Here is a 19,996-nt window from a genome sequence, read left to right as displayed (position 1 = left end):
GCTCAGACAGGCGGGCAATGCCACAGGCCTCGAAAGCCTTGCTGGGAACAGCAGGACGGGACCTTAGTGGGGGCCACCACCTCCGCCAAAGCCAAGATGGAGCAGACCTGGGAAGCACGGTGCTCGCTGTCATGCCCAAGTGTTCACGGGACAAGAGCAGAAGGATCGATGCCAAAGGAGAGGGTACCATCCTTCCTACTGTAGTTGCTGTCCCGACCTTGATGTCCTTAAGCTAATGGCCGTTTGCGTGTGTGTCTTCAAAGAGCTCCTGGTACAACCGTTTTCTGCTGTTCACTTCCGGGGTTCCGTAGTGCAGGATTCTGCAAGTAAGGTGTCGCTGTCCACATGTACTGTACCTGCATAGAGAACACTGCTTTGTTTTCCAATGTTGTAGAGAAAACTAGGGAGAACTTTATTTTTCAATAAACTTTTGTTGTGTGACAGGTGGCAGTGGTTTTTGGGGGTCTGGGCTGGGCGCAGGGTCAAACCCAGGACAAACCCAGCGGCCTCCTCCAGTGCCGGCATCCACTGATGACGGCCACCATCCACAGACCCTGCGGGAAACACTGATGAGAAGGTATGTGGCAGGAGTAGGGAGGGAACGGTTTTACCCTCGAGGAGTCTTTCCTGCAGGTGGCATCCCCAGAGACTCGTTTCAGAGCCGCTCCCCCAGTCCTGCCTGCACCTCCAGGGAACGGCATTGGAGAGAGGACTGGTCGGCTTTTCCTGGGGGGAGGGGGAGTGCAAAGAGATACCCTGGAAAGAAGGAAGGTCATGTCCATGCCCACACCAAGGGCTTGTCTGAAATCATGCTGGCAAGTGATGGCCGGCCTCCCGGAAGCCAGCAGAACTCTTGGCTACTGCCTGGAACGCAGACACCACGCAGTTCCCGTCATGCCACTGTGGGGCACGAGTCCCCACACGTGCCAGTCAAAACCGGAGTGCTTACGTTTGAGGGGTACTCCATCACAGCTTCCTCTCCTGAAGCTTCCACAGCATATGCCAGACACAGTGAGAAAAGAAATCTTTCGAATCTTGCATTTCCCAGACCTGCTCGTACAGTTAACTCTTTTTTCCACGTGACCTATTAACATCCCAGGCAACCCTCCTCAAAATGCCTTCCAAGGAACCACGTGGGACGTGTCAGACTGAATCCAGGTCAGTGACGCCTCAGAATGAACCACCTCCCCTCAGTGAGCCAGTGACAGCCCCCAAGCACACCACCAAATCACCGTGCAGCCCCCCCACCTCGCAGGGCCCACAGTGTCCCTCAGGACGGTCCTTCAGGGTCTCCCCCCGCCCCCCCCCCGCCGCCGAGGGACCCCGTCCACAGCCTCCTCCATCCACACCAGAAAACCCGCCCAGGACAGTGAGAATGCTGCAAGATAACCTCCCCGTACCATACAAAACAGGTAAAGGTCTTTATTGGTCAGACACTGTCGCCTGGACGAGCAGCAGCTCCAGAGGTACAGAATGTTGTGTGCTGGGGGAACATTTTTACAGAGTCTACACCTAACATTACATTAACAGAGAACATCTTGTTCCTTACAGAGGGGCAAGCCATCTCTAACAGACTGTAATGTACCATTACCACTTAACACAGCATATAGATATATGCATATATGGATAGATTATATAATTATTTATTACAAATAAACTGTCATTTCACATCTCTCAAAAATGGATCCTGTTTTTACATGTAGGTTCGGGTTCTGAATGTACAAGACAGGGTCATGTGCTTAGTTCAACCATGCAAAGCTCATACGTGGGTCATGAAGTACTTTAAAAATAGAATGGTCTCCTTTTGGACAAATCTGTTTAGAGTCAGGATTAGTAAAACAGTATGAAACTAATGAAATACCTTGATAGAAATTAGGAAGTGATCTGTACTGATGGTTCTGGGCATGTCAAGGGGCGAGGGACTAAAGGGACAGTCTTCCCTTAGAATCTGCCAGGAGACACGAGACTCTGGACCGGGAGGGGCTACCGGGGGTCCAGAGGAGGTGGGTCTGGTCACTTGCTATCCATTTCAGGCTTAGAGCACCGCAGAGGAACTTTCTGCCAAGTAAAGATCTTACCTTACCCACAAGAACCTTTTTTACTGCAGAGAATAGAAAAAGGTCAGTTCTCGCTGGAGGAGGGGGTGGAGCCTGTCCCCCCTCCTGTGCGCATTGTCCTAACACAGTTGATGGGGGCAGTGTAGCAAGGGGGAGCGGTGCCGACTGACCGGCTGGGCAGATCTTGTTCCCATGAATACAAACTTGCCAAGAAAGAAACTGGATGTTCAATGAAATATTGGCACCATCTGCCTGTGTAGAAGCCTCGTTGTCCTGACGGTCTTGGTGCGGACGCAGAGCAGCCGGCCCGGGCCCCGCTGGCCACCATCACTCGAACATCTCATAGTGGCGGGTCTGCCTCACCCTGGGCACCATGTCGATGAGGAGTCTGCAGAAAGGAAACACCAAGGTCACCCCCTTGTGGACTTGGGGAAGGAAGCAGAAGGCTTTTTAGAAATTCTCATTTCTATACCATAAAATTCAACCTTTTCAAGTAAACAGTTCAGTTCATTTTAGTATGTCCAAAGGTTATAACCACCATCTAATTCCAGAACCCTTCTGTCACCCAAAGAAGAAACCCCATGCCCACCTGCAGTCATTCCCCTGCAACCTAATGATCTACTTCTAGTCTCCCTGCTCTGGCCTCTCCTAGGTATGTCCTCTCCATGGAACCACCTAACCCATGGCCTTTTCTGACCGGCTGCTTGCATCTGGTTCCGTGCTTTCAAGGTTCATCCACGCTGTGGCCTGAAGCAATGCTTCACTCTTCTCAGGGCTGAGGACTACGCTGTGATACAGCTCTACTACAGGATCCATTCATCCATTTAACAGACTTCTGGGTTGTGCCTACTTTTTGGCTGCCATCAGTAACGTTGCTGTGATCATGCATGCAGAAGTCATTATGGGACGCGTGTTTTCCTTTCCCTGGAGTAGACACCAACGAATGACACCTGCTGGGTCAAACAGGAACTCCAGCATTGAACAGGGTGTGTGGGACGACTCTGCTGTCTCCAAAGCAGCCTTTCCATGATCCGTTCCCACCAGCTCCATCCTGGCCAACCCTGATGGTCCATCTTCCTTATTACAGCTGTCCTCATGGGAGGCAGGAAGCGCCTTAACAATTAAAAACCCAGTGCCTTTCACAAACGGTTCTCCCAAAGGCCGACTCCAGCTTGGATGCTGGAACACAGTGATGCCTGCACAGCGCATCCTCAGTGACAGGACTCAGGCTGGGTTTACCCCCGAGTGTGGCCCTTCTGCAGTGACACGTCCCTTTCGGAAAAAATGCTCTAAGTGGGGTCTGGCAGAGTGGTGCTGCTGGGCCCTGCCCCCTGGAGCACCCCATAGGGCAGGAGGCACTTGACCTATGAGGACACCCCACAAACGTGCCCTGCCCGTGCATCACTACGACCCTCATGAGAGAGAAAATGCCGGGCCCCTGCTGGGGGCGTTTCTAGTCGCCTGAATTCACCTGGGCTCAGAGGGGTCATAGGGACAAGGCATGACAGTCAAGAGTGCCAACTCAGCCACTCGTGGCTCCTGGGGAAGGGAGACAAAAGGAGCACTTACTTGACCCCGTAGGCAAAGATGGTGAGGCCGATCAGCACACCGATGCTGCCGTCCAGGTACCAGACCGCCGCGTCATGCTTGAACACCTCCGCACTCAGAAGGATGGAGAAACCCATCACGCCGCCCACGAGGGAGTTAAACCCTGGAGAAACAGCAAGGAGAGGCTGAGGGCAGGGCCAGGAGAACTTTCTTAGTCACCTGTGAGACACCTCCCCCCCCCATGCCAGGAGTGCTTCCGCCTGCCGGGCTCGCTTCCCTGCTGAGCCCGCAGGGTCTGGGACAGTGTCTGCACCCAGGAGATGTTCAGATCCTCAGCGACTCAATGTCTGCAGGCCCGAGGACTGAGCCGGGACCTCTCAACCCTGTGACGTCCGACCATGATCTCACTTGGCCAGTGAGAGCGCGAGGTTCAGCAGAGAGGTGAAACACCATGACCGGAGGGGTCCCAGGTTGAGGGCGAGGCTGGGACTCTCCCCGCACCCACATCCCTTCCCTCCAGGGCCTCCCGTCAGGGGAGCATTTCCAGTGTCCAGGAGAGGAAGTGCGGAGTCTAGAATTTGCGGCAGGGTGGCAGAAAAGGCAATCAAACAGAACTGGGGCAAACAGATACTGACCAACCTCTCCCATTTAGGGCACCACCTTTGGTCCCCACTTCATTTGACCTCTGAGTTTTCAAAAGCCACATGGGAAAGAACAGCTCAGAATGGCTGCTGGGGGCCCACAGCAGGTGTGAGCCGCAGAAGGCCTCGCCGCCCCCCAGCACAACCACAGCCCGCGGAGAAGTTCTGGGTCCACGCACCTCCCCCACAACATCCCCCCCACCGTGGTTCTGGGGCAGCTCCACCTGCCCCACTCACACATCGGGGGCTGGACGCCAAGGAGAGAGGTTTGAGATGAAGAGCAGGGGAGGGTAGGACCCAGCAGAGCGAAACCTGGGTCCGACCTCTTTCTCAGCACCCAGGGGGTGGCCTCTGGTAGGCCACTCTCCAATAAGGGGAACCAGCTGGATGGCTGGCCTCTGTCTGGGACCCTCCTCTCTTCCTTCAGTCTGTCCCCTCCGCACTCCAGCTCTCAGGTGATGCTACGACCTGGACCCACGTGGAGGATGTAGGTACAGACAATCCCACCTCACCTTTCCCCACCCCTGCCCTGCCACAAACCACCATCCATGCTGCCTGCTGCCCACCCCCGTCTGCAGCTGCTGTCCCTACACACAGCTGCATTCTGCCCCCCCAACCCCAGGAGAAACCTCCTCCTCCCCCGCAGCCCCAGGCCTCCTTCCTGGACCTCAGCGTACTCCCACTGCACCCCTCCCACTCCAGCACCACAGCCCTGAGGTCATCGATGACCTAGCTGCCACCTGCCCCGGTTCATAACCTATGCTCCTCTTTGTATGGCTGGCTGCCCTCTCTTGACTCCAGCCATCCCTTCCTGGTCTCTGCTGCTGGGTCCTTCTCTCCCCGGGGGGGTCCCCTGTGCAGTGGTGGAAACTCTTCCTCCACCACCCCTGCCTACAGCCTCCCCCTGGCTGAGTGCCTGCCCTCCCCACACTGGGGTCTCTCAACTGGCTCTTGGGCCGGGTCTTTCTGCCGAGCGGCAGACCACTCCCAAGCATCTCAGACTGAACATCTTCAAAGCCGAAATCTCAATTTCTGCCCCAAAACACCTCACCCTCTCCCTACCTTCTCTGTAAATGGTGCCACCATCCACCTGCAGCGGCCAAAAATCGAAGAGCCCATCCTTAACACCTCTCACACCCAAAATGTCACCAGTCCCAGATCTACCTCATCTGTTGAGTGATTCTTCCAGCTGTTGCCTCCCCAACTCTGCCTACCTCTCACCACCACCTGACCCCAGGCCACCTGCCCCTTGACCAGACCCCTGCAACAGCCTCTCAGCACCTTCCCTGCTTCTCCCCTGCCCCCCCGCCCCCCATAGAAAGCAACTAAAGGCCTCCAGTAGAAAAACTGCCCAATTCTGAATCCCATCCAAACTCCTCAAGGCTGGCGCAAGCTAGCTACCTCTCCCGCATCACACACTGACCTTCCTGTCTGCTGTGCTCCAACCACACGGCACCCGCAGCCGCCAACCCTGGCCTCCGCCGCGGCCTCCAGACTCACCCTCCCTCCGTCATCCCGCACCTCTCTTCCTGGGCTCTCCCACACTGCTTCCTGCCTGGGCTGAACCCGCACAGCCCTACAGTGATTCCTCCCCTCCCCCGCCCACACCCGACCTTCTCATTCTTGCCCCTGCTACTCCCCCAGAGCGCTTTACTTCCTAGCAAGTTATTTTTACTTTTTCTTTTTACAAACATCTTTTTCTTCCCCTCTGGAAGCATAAGCTGAAGGACAAGGACTGGGTCTCAATGTATTCTGAGTCCCAGAACAGGCTGGCACTTCTCAGGGGCTCAGCTGATTGCCACATTAAAGAATGAATGAATAGATGGGGGCATGGCTTCACCTGTGCCAAGAGGGCTCCCACTGAGCAGCAGCTGGGCTGAGCGGACCCAAGAGAGAGGACGCCATCCCGGCCTGGGCTCCAGGGACCTCCCAGCCCAGGCAGGTCTGTGGCTAGGGCCCTGGAGAGACTGCCCCTGAGAGGGAGGTGCAGAGCAGAGGCAGAGCGTACACTCCTTCATGGCAGGTGGAGCCTGAGGCTCCCCAGAGAGTCACCCTCCACACTCCCTTCTCAGGGCCGGTCACGGTTCCTCCCTGGAGAAGGTTTCCAAGCCAATTTCACCGGAATAATAGTGGAGGAGACTGGGAAAGGCAGGCACCTCCACCTTCCTCCCACGTCCTCTGATGGCCAGCCTGGGGACTGCGGTGAGAGGGAAGCCAGGACTTGCAGGGAGCTGGGAGCTGGCGAGGGCTCTTTGGGCCACGGCCTGTCCCAGCACTCCCGTGTGTAGCCGGGCCAGCCCTGCCTGCCACCTACAGTGTGCACCTGCACCTCCACCCCTCACCGGCTCTCCTCTCCCTCTCCTCTGACAGCTGGCCAGTCTAGGAGCTTCTCCCAGGTGCCCCGGAGACAGCAGGAGAGCAGGGGCTGAATGGTGACCTCTGCTTCACCAGAGATGTGTCCCACCAGCTCCAATTCCCAGGTCCCAACCTCCACGTCTTGTACCTCCAACGGTGGAGGTAAGGGGCAGACATGTTGCCTTCTGGCTTCCCTTCGTCCAAGTGGCCCCTGCATGGTTCGTGTCTATGGCTTCCCCATGCTCACCTAGCTCTGGACGATGAAGAAACGGGCTCAGCAGGTTTTCAATCTCCACTCTCCAGGCAGCTCTGGAGCAGACGCTTCTAAAGACTAGGTTTCAAAAGCATCATGGCCCCCTGCAGCCAGGCTGAGTCCATCCCCCTCCCCGGTACACGGAACACGCTGGCCCTTTCTCCCTCGCTGATGACCCATGGTTTCGTCCCCTGTAGCCCCGTCCTTGGCTCTGCCTCCACACCTCCCCCAGGAGGGGAATGGCGGGTCCTGGGAAGCGGGGCCGTATCTCCTGCCTGTCTTCTGATCCATCGGGATCCTCTCTCCCCTCCCATTATGAGAAGCTGGCATTGCCCTCTCGCCTCTGTCAGTCCCTTGAGTCCTTCCTATCGTTTGTAATACCTGGAATCAGGACAATCCTCTTAAAAAGAAAAGAAAAAGGCTCTGCAGTTCACAGCTTTTCTCAGAAGGCCACCAACAGCACCGGCAGATCCGTTATTCTGTCCCAGGCTACCTGGGCTGGAGTTTACATCTTGGGCATTCTCGGCACGGGGGAATTTTAGCTCTGCGGGACTAGAACCAAGGGGAAGACAAGGCAGCTGGACACTGCCCCGGGGCAGCGTGGAATCATTTGCTCCCAGCTCCATCTTTATCGGGGGCCAGCGGAGCCTTCCGAGAAGCTGAGAGGATGCAGAGCAAATGAGGGTCCCCTCACTGGCCACTAGATGTCCCCTCAGTCCGGCAAGTCACTCCGCTCCGCAGGGCCCACCCTCTGCACACAGCTCACAGAAAGAACTTCGACTAACTCGGCTCCACTCACCTCCACTGGTCACAGAGCTGGACACAGTCAGCCCCGCCTCTCCCCATCCTTCAAAAGGGACAGGCGTCCCAGCCAGTGTCCCACAGGAACTCCGAGTTCCCAGCCCTGGCCCCCAGCCCTCCCATCTTCACCTCTGACACACAGAGCCCTGTGGGTCAGTCACTTCTAGATGCCGTCACCACCCCCTCCACCCAGCCTCACAGCTTGTCCCTGTCCCCTTGGTTAAAACCGGAGCTGTCGTCAAGAGCAGATGTTGTTGATGGCAGAACACAATTATCACGTCAGAGGCTCTCCCCGGTCTGGCCTCAATGACTAGGGAAGGATCTGTAGAATTGGGCACATTCATTTTATTCAGAAAGTTCTGACTGAAGTTCTTCATGTGCTGAAAAACCATCCCAGCCTCGTGGCATTTCAGAAGTTGGGGAATGAGGACCATGGACCCAGGCCCCTCTGCTCGGACAGATTTCCATCTGTGGCCGCAGGCAGCTCCAAAGCCCAGCTGCTGGCTCCTGGCTTGGAACTTCCCCCACGACCTCTCCACAGTCCCCCTCTGCCCCACTGGTACTCTTCACTTGCTGTGCAAAACCATTCTACCTCAATAACACAAAACCAACCTCGGCCTCATGAATATTCAAAGCAGCAAAGCCAAGTTAGACAAGATGTGCCTGACAGAGTGGAAGTGTCTGGAATGTGCCCACACCTGCTGTCCCACTCTCCCTGAAGGTCTGCTTCCCCGCTGTCAGGACACAACCCAGTGACAAAGGATCTGGTGGAGTCAACCTGACCCCGTTCACACACTGCATCTCCGCAGGAAGGGCCATCAACCCCGGTGACCGATAAGGCCTACCCTCCCTCCCCGCACAGGAAGCCGTGAGCTGAACTTGAGAGAAGTTCCCTCCTCCTTGAGAGAAGCCCTTGGCTTGCCCCCAGCCCCAGGGCCAGACCAGGAGAGAGGCATTCCCAGGCCGGCAGCCACCAGGGATGCCCTCCAGAGCCAGCCCTGCAGGAGACCCTGGACATTAAAGATAGGTATGGCTCCTGAAGCCCATCCCGCCCCCAACTCCCAAAGAGAGGGAAGGAGAGGAGATAGTTACCCACAACTCCCTACATCTCGTCAGTGCAGGAGTACAACTGGGAGCCCAGACAACACAATTGGCAGGAGGCCGTAATGACCGCCACATTGTCTGCTGGCGCTCCCGCCAAGCAGGGGACCGCAGAGCTCACCGACCCGCCAGGGGCCCCTTATGGGTAACAGGCTTGGGGATGGGGTGGCCGGCTGTCTTGGCTCTTTGCTGTAGTGCTCCCTATCCTTCTGTGTCTCTCTCTCATCGGCCCCCGATGACCGTTCAGCCCTGAGCCCTGGTTTACAGATACTGCCTCACCTTCCTCAAATCCACCCCCATTCTCCACCTCTCTGCCCCCATTCCGTCCCGGCCCCTGCCACCCCGTGGCTCCCCAGACTTCTCCCACCTCAGGTCTCCTTCCCTCTGCTCTGCCCCACCTTGACGGCCAGAGGGTTCTTTAGAAAACATCAATCAAGGGCGCCTGGGTGGCTCAGTGGGTTAAACCTCTGCCTTCGGCTCAGGTCATGATCTCATGGTCCTGGGATCGAGTCCCGCATCGGGCTTTCTGCTCAACGGGGAGCCTGCTTTCCTCTCTCTCTCTCTCTCTCTCTTTCTGCCTGCCTCTCTGCCTACTTGTGATCTCTGTCTGTCAAATAAATAAATAAAATCTTTAAAAAAAAAAAAGAAAGAAAAACAAAACATCAATCATGTCACCATGTGTTAAATATTGAACAAAACATCCAGAATCCTACTGTGGACTCCATGTACGTGCCCCCTCACCCAACATGCCCTCTCCCGATACCCCAGATTCTGTCCCACCACGACCCCCAGGAAGGCTCCCCCTGCTTTCTGCCTCTGGATGGAAGAGTTTCCTCTCAAACCATCTACTTCTCTTCGTCACGACCCCTGCCTGGTTCAAGACTGTGATGGAAACACTGTGTGTGTGTAGCTGGCTTTGTGTGTGAAGATTATCAAGTTATCCATTAGGGACGCCTGGGTGACTCAGTCAGTTAAGCCTCTGCCTTCATCTCAGGTCATGATCCCAGGGACCTGGGATTGAGTCCCGGGATTGAGTCCCACACTGGGCTCCCTGCTCAGCGGGAAGCCTGCTTCTCTCTCTGCCTGCCACTCCCCCTGCTTGCCTGCTTGTGTGCTCACTCACTCTCTCTGACAAGTAAATAAATAAAATTGTTTTTAAAAAGTTATTCATTTAAAAAAATACTAATCACAGTGGCCTTCTCCAAAAACCATATAAAGTGGCAGGAAGTGAGAAGGACACAGAAGCCTCAACAGAAACCACCTCGAATATCTAACAGGAAGGCAGACTGCTGTCAGGCCGAGCCCTGCAACCATGCTTGGAGGGGCAGGGCTGACTGCTGGGTCCACACCCAGACTTCTGGTGCAGGGGGCACATTGTGTGTCTCCGCTGCACTCAGGTGAACAGAAAAAATGCTGCTGCTCTGCAGGCCAGCGGGCTTGTGTCTCAACCAAGACAGAAAGAAGAGCCCCTGGTGAGTACTGACCGCGGGGAGCCCAGAGCCCTGCGCTGACGGATGCCGCCTCCCTCAGGCCCGCCTGCCCCGACCCTCAGGTTCCAGGCAAAGAGATGCGGAGAGGGAGGCACAGAACTGCCGCTGGAGGAGCCTCAGGCCTCCAGGGCCCTGGCAGAGCGGCATGCCTCCAAGCAACCACATGCAGAGCCCTGGCTAGGGCCCGCCGGCCTGCAGCGCTGAGCCAAGCACACGCCCTGGGCTGTTCCTCCTCAAGGGAAGGAGGATGTCAGGTCCAAAGGAGGGAATTCTCCTTGCCGGGTTAGAAAACACCAGACCACAGAGATCATGGGGAATAAAGACTCCTCCTCAGATTCTGGGTCTGCCCCCAAAGAGGAAAGGGTACCCTTTCGGGCCAGGGACTGAGGGGGCCAGACACTAGGCTCGGCGTAATGCACAACGCCTAGAAAGCCCCGGTGTCTCAGCCCTGACAGAGACCTCAGAAGACACACAGGCTGGGGCCTCAGGCACGCCGGCAGGGTTCTCACGGACAGAACCACCAGCTCGTCAGATCGGGCCCTGGGAGAGAGCAGTTCATTTACTTCCAAGGGGTTCTCTAAGGGGCAAATGCACTTCGGGGGACCAGGCAGGAGCCTGCACAACCATGGGACAGAAACCTGACAGAGCTGGTTCTGATTTTGTGTCAGACGCTGGTCTCCGGTGCCAGGCACAGAAGAGCTCCATGCAGCCCCCGGCCCCGTACTCCTGCGGCATCGTGCTGTCCCAGCAGCAAGCACACCAGCTGATGCCGGCTGGGTCCTGCCTTTCCCCAGCTGCCCCTGCCCCAGGTTCCACCTGGGAGCTTGAGAAGCCAGGCTGGACCTCCCACTGGTTGAAAGTCAGGGAACAGGACGGCTCAGCCCCAGTCGCTGACCCCCTCACTGCCTTAAATGACTTTTGCTGTTTAAGAAGCTTTGGGGTCATAGGGGCAAAGGGCCTTCCCAGCCCCTGGCAGCCCCGCCTTGCCACCAGCAGGTGCTGCGGAAAGTGTTATTTGAGCAAGACTAGAGAGGCTGGTGGTCAAAAGGTCATGTAGGAGCACTGTGACACTGTGTCCTGGCCCCTTGGCTCGGCCGTGAAGGCAGCACCCGACCTGAGCGTGCACCGCGCAGACAGAGGCACTGCTGTAATGACGACTTCCTGGACCCCACCTCAGCTCCCAGCGTCAGACTCTTCAGGGGCTCAGGCTCTGGAATCTGAACTTTTAACAAACAGCACAGGTTGGGGAGCACTGACCCACTGTTAAGAGGTCAGAGTGAAGGTGATTCATGAAATTTATTAAATTCCCAGGGTACAAGACATCATATGGGAACCCTGAGAATCATTAAACAGCCTGTGGAGGGGAGAAGAGTGAGGACAGATTCCAAATGGTTGAGCTCTTCTGCAGGACAAGCAACTGAACAGCACCTTCTTTCCGTGTGAGCCCAGCCCCCCAAGGATCAGCACACTGGCCTTACTCACCATCTGTTATGAGTGCTCTGCTGGTCAGAACCTTCCCCAGCATAAACTTCAACACAGCCAGGATACTGCAAAGGATCCCACTTAAAATGGAGACGCTGAACAGGAAGTCATCCTAGAAGAGAAAGTTCAGATTTCAACAGTTCGCTTCCTGCTAGAACAGATTACCTGCAAACCATTTGCCTTAAGGATCAGCTTTGTTCCCTGAACAAATGATCAACTGGGTATGCTGCCACCAGGTGGCAGTATCTTCTTCGGTCTCATAGGTTGGCTAGTTACCTGTGTCACTGGGAATTGGAAAAGATGATCAAAAACAGATAATCCAGATTTATATTCCCTTAGACAACTGAGTATTCCTCTTCCTGTAGGAGATTCCCCTTCAAATTCTTCTGCCAAAATGTCTGGCAATCACTGATCAATAATGTAACTGGAATGCTAAACACAGTGCATGCTATGTGTGGTTTTTCACAAACAATTCAAAAAGCAGCTGGGGAATATGGGAACATATAAGTACACCACTGGACTAAGAACACTTCAGCACAGAGCCACAGGGCCAACTAGGGCTGAAGCTACTTACAACCATGTTTTTCCTTAAATTCACACAAGGCAATTAGAAGTTCAAATATAGCCTTCAAGGTGCAGAAAAGGCAGCTAAAAATAAAGTCTGCTATTGACGTTATCATAGCACTTCCTATAAGTTTTGACCTTAACTTTGCAAGCAATGAGTGAGTCACACATGCAAAGCCAGCATCACTATCTCACGACATTAGAGCCCACCACGCTCCTCAGCCTGGAGCTCCTGTGCATCATGAGACACAGCCTCCAGATTCTCTCCAGTACTGAAATGCAACTGCCAGCAGAAGTCTGATAAAGCATCACGTATACAAAAGAGTAAGATCCCTGAAGCATCTTATTACCCAACTCACTAACCTAGTGCCAGAAAGCTGGGAAGGAAGACAGCCTGTTTTCCTGGCTTCAAAACTAAACAAAATCATTCGAAAAATCACCTCCCCGGAAACAAGATATCTGCAAGGCATCAGAGCATCTCCCCCAGAATACTGATCAATGGTGGTTGGCCTTAACGTATGTCCCCAGATCCTTTGCTAATCCTTCTTCTATGAGGTGCAGCTGAATTCCCTCCTCCCTGAGTGTGGGCTGGGCTCGTGACGGGTATCTAACAAGTAGGATATAGTAAGGGGAAAATAGCAGGGGAGAAGCCTGGCAAGGGATCTAAGCCAAGCGATCAAGTTTAACAGGACAATTAATGAGTCCTGCCGATATCATGTGCTTCCTGATATAAGATGACAGGACAAGAAGAACAGGTCTTGGTGTTCTACCCAAAAATCCATAACCTCAGCTCAATCCTGAAAAAAAGCACCAAATGAACCCACATGGAGGGACAGTCTACAAAATACCTGAGCACTACTGTTCACACACGTCAAGGTCATGAAAGATAAGGAACAACCAAGAACACGTCACAGATTGGAAACTATGGAGACAGAGGTCTAAACTATGCCCTTTATTCCACGCCACAATTTACTCAGTTCATACGTATCACTACCTGTACTGTCCTGGACCGGATCCTGGAACAGAAAAACGATATTAAGTGGAAACGCTAGGGGAAAATGGAATGGAGCCTGGAGTTTTGGTAATAGCCCAGTAATCTCGGAGTTTGGGCAAACGTGTCCTGGTTCTCTATGTGAGATGTTAACTTCAGGGGAGGCTGGATGAAAGATATACGGGAAATCTCTGTAACGTCTTTGCAACTCTTTTATCTAACATTATTTCGAACTTTTAAGTTCTTTAAAAGAATCATCTCACTGAATTTTATTATTATTATTACTCTTATTATTATCATTGTCACCTCCTCAAATTATCAGTAAGGACCATGCCAAACCTAGCCTCTTGGTAGATCCCAAGTCCCTGCTGTGCATGAGGTGACAAAGCAGGGTCCACGAGGGGGAGGAGAGGGGGTGGGCAAGGATCTCCAAATCACAGCTCCCTCTGTGCAGGGACCCACTCTCATCATGTGTGTCGGCACCCACAGGCTCCAAGGCAACACATAACACAGACCCAGGTGCTGACAGGATTCAGAAAACAGAAAAGGTTGGGAGACTGACACAGTTAAGCACTTTGAGACCCCACATTCAGAGGCTGAATTCTGCCTTTGCTCAACCCTCACACCTGAAGCCTTTCTGATTCCATTTAATCTGTTGGCAAAGACCTCATCCCTAAATTCTCAGATGTAGAGAGAGTCTGCATTCACCCCTTCTAAGTCCCAAGGAGCTGGGGCACACACACACCCCCCATGTATCTTGAGACAAGCCACAATAGCTTTGGCTGTCCTCTCCTATCCCTAGGATATCTCCTATCTCCTCTCCCTATCCCAAAGAGCTCACTGCTAGATAGGGGGGCTTGGCTGAAGGGCAGTGATGCACCAGCAGACCTTTGCTCACATCTGGACTCCACTGCTTGCTGGGGAAACAGACCTGAGTACTCACAGCTCATTTCTCTCTACCATGGCAGGGAGTGTGATACCGCAGCCCCTGGCAAGCAAATAATGTGCAGTCAATGTAGCAATTCATGTTCAAGGGTTCAAACACGTGACACATGCACTAACTCATTCCACCAAACAGCCACACTAAGTGCTAACGCAAGCCCCAAAGTACGCGAAGCACTCCTATAAAAGAAATGTCGGGAACTGATTACCTAGGAAAAAGTATGCACGGTGCAATGTGAAAAAGTATAAGAACAACTCTGAGTGTTCTCAGTACACTGAGTGTTCTCAGGACCACAGTAGCTTGTCAAGGTTTCTGCTTCCAATCACCCGCACCGTTGAGGCCACACCAGTGAGGGTCAAGTGTGGTTCCGGTCCCTCTGCGGGGTTCCCGTTTTCCCTGCTCTCTGCTTCGCTCTACACCCCGCTTTCCCTCCTTCCAGACAGCCCTGCTGCCTTCAGGGACAATATTCTGACAGATGCTTCTTCTGCAGCCCCCACCAGCCTAGAAAGTCTCATCCCTGCAGTAAACAATAAAGCCCTATTCTATGCCTTTTAGAGTGGTTCCAATTCTCTGCTTGAACCTGAAATACCACTTCAGAAGGATACTTCAGAGCGCTTACAGCAGTGCCTGGCTGCTGAAGATGGTCATCAAGAAGATCTGACCGCCGGTTGACCTGCAAGCTGGACCAGGCAACTGCAGACTTGGAATGGGAGCCCCAATTGCCTTCCCCACTTCCAGAAGCTGCCCCAAGGACCAAGCCTTGAGAGAGAGGTGTGCTGTCGGCACTCTCTGGACAGGGTATGTGACAGAACCCAGGTAACACTTCCACATAAATTTTCAAGATCGGGTGGACAGGATTGCAGAAATCTCATGTTGTGGCCAACCAAGGCAAGCCTCGTGTATGAGCTACTTGCTAATAAAACTACCATCCGTCTCTTCCATCTCTTCCTGCCCTCCACCTATGCAGGCCGGTTTCCAATCACACCTGGGAAACCCCAAGGAGCTCATGAACTAACAACTGGTGAGCCAGCCAGGAAGGAGGCATCCGCAGGACTTGGCTACCGACCTCTAAGTAGGGAGGAGGGGCCCATATATTAGACGCTTGCGGACTATTATGAGACAACAGGAGATGCTTTAATGTGCCTGTATGAGGACCCACACCACGGTGCACTGCAGCACAGAAGGGAAACACAGGGTGCCCCAGTGGGCTGGCCCCGATTGTGCACTGTTCGTCTGGGCACTGATGTCCCACCAGAGGCTGCAGCTCAGGTTACAGAGTTGGAGGAAGAGCTGAGGATACAGAAGGACAAATGGTGGTCCGTCCATTGCTCTGCCAGCTTCGGGGCTGGCCAGCAAGCTGGCAGAGCAGGATCATCAGCTGGAGACCGTGGTGTGCCCTCCTGCAAAGCTAGGACGTTGCAAGCGATAGTGGCTGAAGATCTAGGCACCTGTGACAATGTCTGGTTAGGATGCTAAGTGGTGGGATCTCTGGGAAAGTGAGGAGACTGAAGAGGAGGATTTTATTCTGTAAAAGAGCCCTACTTATTTAGCTTAAGGAAAAATAAGCTTTAATATCAAACATGTACGTATGAAAAACTAAAACATAATTTTCTTTCATCTGCTAAAAGGACAAAGTTTTCTTGGACTATTGGTCTTCTTTTGGATGATATTATGAAAGGTTTTTCTTTACTTTTTAGGTAATCTTCCCAGAAAACAAAGATTCTGTGTTTTGTCAAAATAATTTCTTGTGCTTCATGTTACCTTTATCAGGTCTTTGATTATTTAACAAAACTGACTTTCTATTAAAAGGGGTATGTTTTTCACAGCTATGTAACTTTCTGCACTTGCCTTTGAAGTCTTTAATTATCACTTTAGTTAAATGGGAAACTAAGTATTATTTCACAGTGACCTGTGATCCTATTTAATCAAGCGTTTTTAAACCTTTGGGTATTTTTGAAAAATTTCCCCCAAATCAAATTTTCAATGAAGTCTTAACTATGAACCAACTTGGGAATTTTCCAGAGAGTCCCCAGAATATCTCAAAAGATTTGTTCTCTTTCCTTATGAAAGGAAGATATTGAATTAATTAGACTATGAATGATGATGCTAAATTTTCTTTAGTGCCGATTTATTTGAAATTCCTAAAAGCGTGGTAAAATGCTATTAGTCATAATTTTAAAATGTATGTCATAAAAATAACCAAATTCTCTTGTTAATTACACCATAATGTAAATCTTGGTAAAATGCTATTAGTCCTAATTTTAAAATGTATGGCACAGAAATAACCAAATTCTCTTATTAATTACACCATAATGAACACTTTAAATCTTCAACCGTGGCCATTTTTAAGTCTTTTGTCATTTATGGACAGCTACTGTTTGCTCTGATGATTTGGCAAGAAGTATCCCTGCAAAAGTGCTTCATTGTCAAGGAGATTCATCGAAGAGATTTCGATTAGTAGAGGTTTCTGGTAACTAAGATCAACTTGCCTTCATGTGGAAGGGACAGTAATGAGTTTCAAGTTATCCCCAAAACTACCTGCATAGCCCCACAATAGGTCATGGACCTGCTCCTGTGTCTTCCTTCCCCACATCAGTAAAATGGGCCCATGACATCAATGATACAATGTTACCATGTGAAGGCTGCCTTTGCTGCAGGATACTCTGCAGGCTTTGCTGGAATATCTGTAAGGGGGAAAAAAAAATGGGCAGTGAGCCTACAGAAAACTCAAGGCCAAGCTGTTGCAATAAGGTTTAGGGTGCTGTTTGGTCAGATAAGTTGCTCATTGTCCCAAAAGCTGTGATTGTAAGAAGGAAGCCTATGTATCTTTTAGGATTGTGAAAGAGATGGAAGTCTTGGTTGGGATTTGGGTTTTTAGAGGACTTGTATTCCCCACCTGGCACAATGACCCTTACTCTTGTGCCACCTGGTAAAGCAAGGGCACATATGGGACTGGGGGTCAGAGCAGCAAGCCACCTTTGAGAAGGTAAGAATATTAATAAGGCAGATTAAAGCTCTGGGCATCTCCCAAACAGGGATACCATTTGAGTTAGATGTGTCTAGGACTCCAGAAGGTAGGAGTCAGAGACTATGGCAGAGACAACAAAGAAGAGACTGCCCATAGAATCTTGGTCCCAGCTTGGGAAGGGGACAAAACCTGATGTACCTACAGAGCAACAGCTCCAACACCGTGCATAGCATTCCTCCAGACAGAGCCTCTTGGGAAGGAATGAACCACAGCAGTTACTAGGCTGCTGAGAGCTGTGCATGAATGCTATCTCCTAACTGGTAGCATTGACAGTGGGCTGTCCAAAAGAAATTAACCCTATGGCTTAGACAAGGAGAAGCCAAGGGATGGATGATTCACACGTGGGCTCTGTGGGGTCAGGATGTACAGAGGGACATCTGGGTCTGCCTGCAAGAGCCTGAGGCAGTCCTCACTAATAAAGCATTGGATACCCCCAGCCATCAAGAAGATGATGCTCTGGGAAAAAATTTAGAAAAAGAGAAAAATGCTGATGCCTTACCTCAGAACAAGCCCTGGTAACCGATCCTTTAACAGATACAAAAGATCTGGTATAGAGATTGGCCACCACCATACCCCGATGACATTGCCAAGGGTACCAGAATGCAGGGGGCAAATGCTCTAAGCATGTCGTGTGCGTTCTAAACACCCAAGGCCACTGCCAAAGGAGTCCGAGACCAATCATGGAGCTCCCAACCAGTGAGGGTGGCAAACTGATTATATTGGTCCCTTCCCTCCAAGAGAGGGTTCTAAACAGGCCCGGGCTTGTGTGGACACTGACCTGCCCTAAGCTTTCCCAGGTCACTGCGCAAGCCAAGCTGCCGCCATTAGGAGCTTTAAAAAGCTCAGTACCGTGTATGGACACTCTTGTTGAATAAACAGTGATGGGGGGTCACATTTCAAAGGTCATGATGTGCAAGGCTAAGCAAAGGAACATGACATGGAATGCAGGTTCCATCTCCCCTAGAACCCAGAAGCATCAGGGCTGGTAGAAAAGAATGAAAAGAATATTAAAGAAGCAGATGAAATTATTAACAAGCAAAACACCGCCTTGACAGGGTCAACTGAAGCACTGTCACAGGCTTTCATACATTTAAATGATCAGCCAGGAGGGTCTGTGACCCCACATGCCAGACCAGGGATCCCTGCCGAGCCCCCCAGCATCACAAACATACAGAGCTTCAGTCAACAGCCAACGCCCTGACTCTCACTCTGCATCAGCTTGCTAGGCTGCTGGGCACACTAAGCCCTATCACGCCAGGGGAAAAGGCTTCTCCACTGGAACCTGCAATGAAATGTCCTGCAAAGATGGGTGAATTCCTTCAAAGCCCTGGATAAGGGGGAATTAATCTCCACTGGGACCCCATTGCCCTGATGCCTGCTGGACCTGCTGAAATGCACATCACTGAAAGAGGGGAGAAGGTGGGGGTTCTGACCTGCCGCATCCTGCCCCTGGTCCATCCATCTCCTCAGGACTGATGGGGCTGCCTCCCGCAGTCAAAACACATGGTATGTACGACATCAAGGTTCTTTTTTTTTTTTGAAGATTTATTTATGTTAGAGAGTGAGAGCATGACGAGAAGGGGCAGAGGGAAAGGTAGAGTCTCAAGCAGACTCCACACTGAGTGCAGAGCCCAATGTGGGGCTTGATCTCACAACCCTGAGATCAAGAGTTGAGCGTTTAACCAACTGCACCACCCAGGCCCCCCCAACCAGGTCAAATTTCTAAAGTTGCCAACCTCCCTGTCCTCAAAGCCAGATGGGCATTTTTGGTTTCCCCCAGGTACAATCATTTGACTGCCATCTTGGCCCCTTCTGTTGGCCGGGGGTAGGGTATAGCTGCCCAGCAAACCTTAAATGGCAAAAGTCCTGTCCTTACTGAAATGTCTATAATGAGAACGTTGTCTTCCAAAATGGGAGAGCCTTGGACACTATTACTACACCACTATCCAAACAGAAGCTTCTGTGTTCCTATCGAATGAGTCTGCTCATGTGTCCTCTTTATTAGATCACAGGAGGGTCCAAGTGGATACCTTGAGTGATCAGACCCCCTGCCTAGAGGACTTCATACATCGTTTGGATCACAGGGCTCTTGCCGCAAAAAAGTTGTCACTGATTATGGGAATTATTTCTTGATGTGTTTTCTCTCTTACACATGCATGCACAGCTGCTGTGGCATTCGCCTCCAGGCAGCCCAAGAGCCACCGAATGAGCCCCCTCCATGCTAAGGAAGGCCCTTGCTTGACCACTCAGGAGCAAGTGCAGAACAGGGGGCATACAAGACTGTGAAAGCCGGTCACAAGGGCCAAAGAGCTGGAGGAGGTCATCGAGAACATAAGCTTTGGGGCGCCTGGGTGGCTTAGTCGGTTAAGCGTCCAACTCTTGGTTTCAGCTCAGGTAAGGATCTCAGGGTCATGGGACTGAGCCCGCGTGGGGCTCTATGCTCAGCGTGGAGTCTGCTTAAGATTCTCTCTCTGCCCTTCCCCCTGCTTGCTCCCTCTAAAATAAATATATCTTTTTAAAAAAAAAAAAAAAAAAAGGAGCACATGACCGTCAGTTGACCTGCAAACTGGACCTGAGCAATTGGAGTCTCCCCACCCCCTCCTCTGTCCTTGGAATGGGAGCACCACTTGCCTCAGACCCCTGCTCCTAGAAGGTGCTCCAAGGATAAAGCCCTGAGACAGAAGTGTGGTGCTGAGGCTAGACTGGACTAGGTATGTGACTGAACCCAGTCATAACCTCCAC

The 19,996-nt window shown here is 52.2% G+C and overlaps 1 protein-coding gene across 1 annotated transcript in view; it reads right to left on the bottom strand.

The window, feature by feature from the left end:
* Positions 1-2,271: 2,271 nt before the first annotated feature.
* TMEM163 (transmembrane protein 163) overlaps positions 2,272-19,996 on the bottom strand; it is a 224,187-nt gene continuing 206,462 nt past the window's right edge. The window contains exons 6-8 of the mRNA XM_032354089.1: positions 11,729-11,840; positions 3,627-3,768; positions 2,272-2,445 (exon numbers count right to left, since the gene is read on the bottom strand). Coding sequence (XP_032209980.1) covers positions 2,385-2,445; positions 3,627-3,768; positions 11,729-11,840 — 315 coding nt within the window. The 3' untranslated portion in view covers positions 2,272-2,384. The remainder of the gene's footprint in view (positions 2,446-3,626; positions 3,769-11,728; positions 11,841-19,996) is intronic.

Source organism: Mustela erminea, chromosome 8 (assembly GCF_009829155.1).
Source record: "Mustela erminea isolate mMusErm1 chromosome 8, mMusErm1.Pri, whole genome shotgun sequence".
In the NCBI taxonomy this organism is placed as follows: Eukaryota; Metazoa; Chordata; class Mammalia; order Carnivora; family Mustelidae; genus Mustela; species Mustela erminea.
The sequence above is the reverse complement of the archived record's forward strand: the minus strand, read 5'-3'. Positions and strand labels throughout refer to the sequence as shown.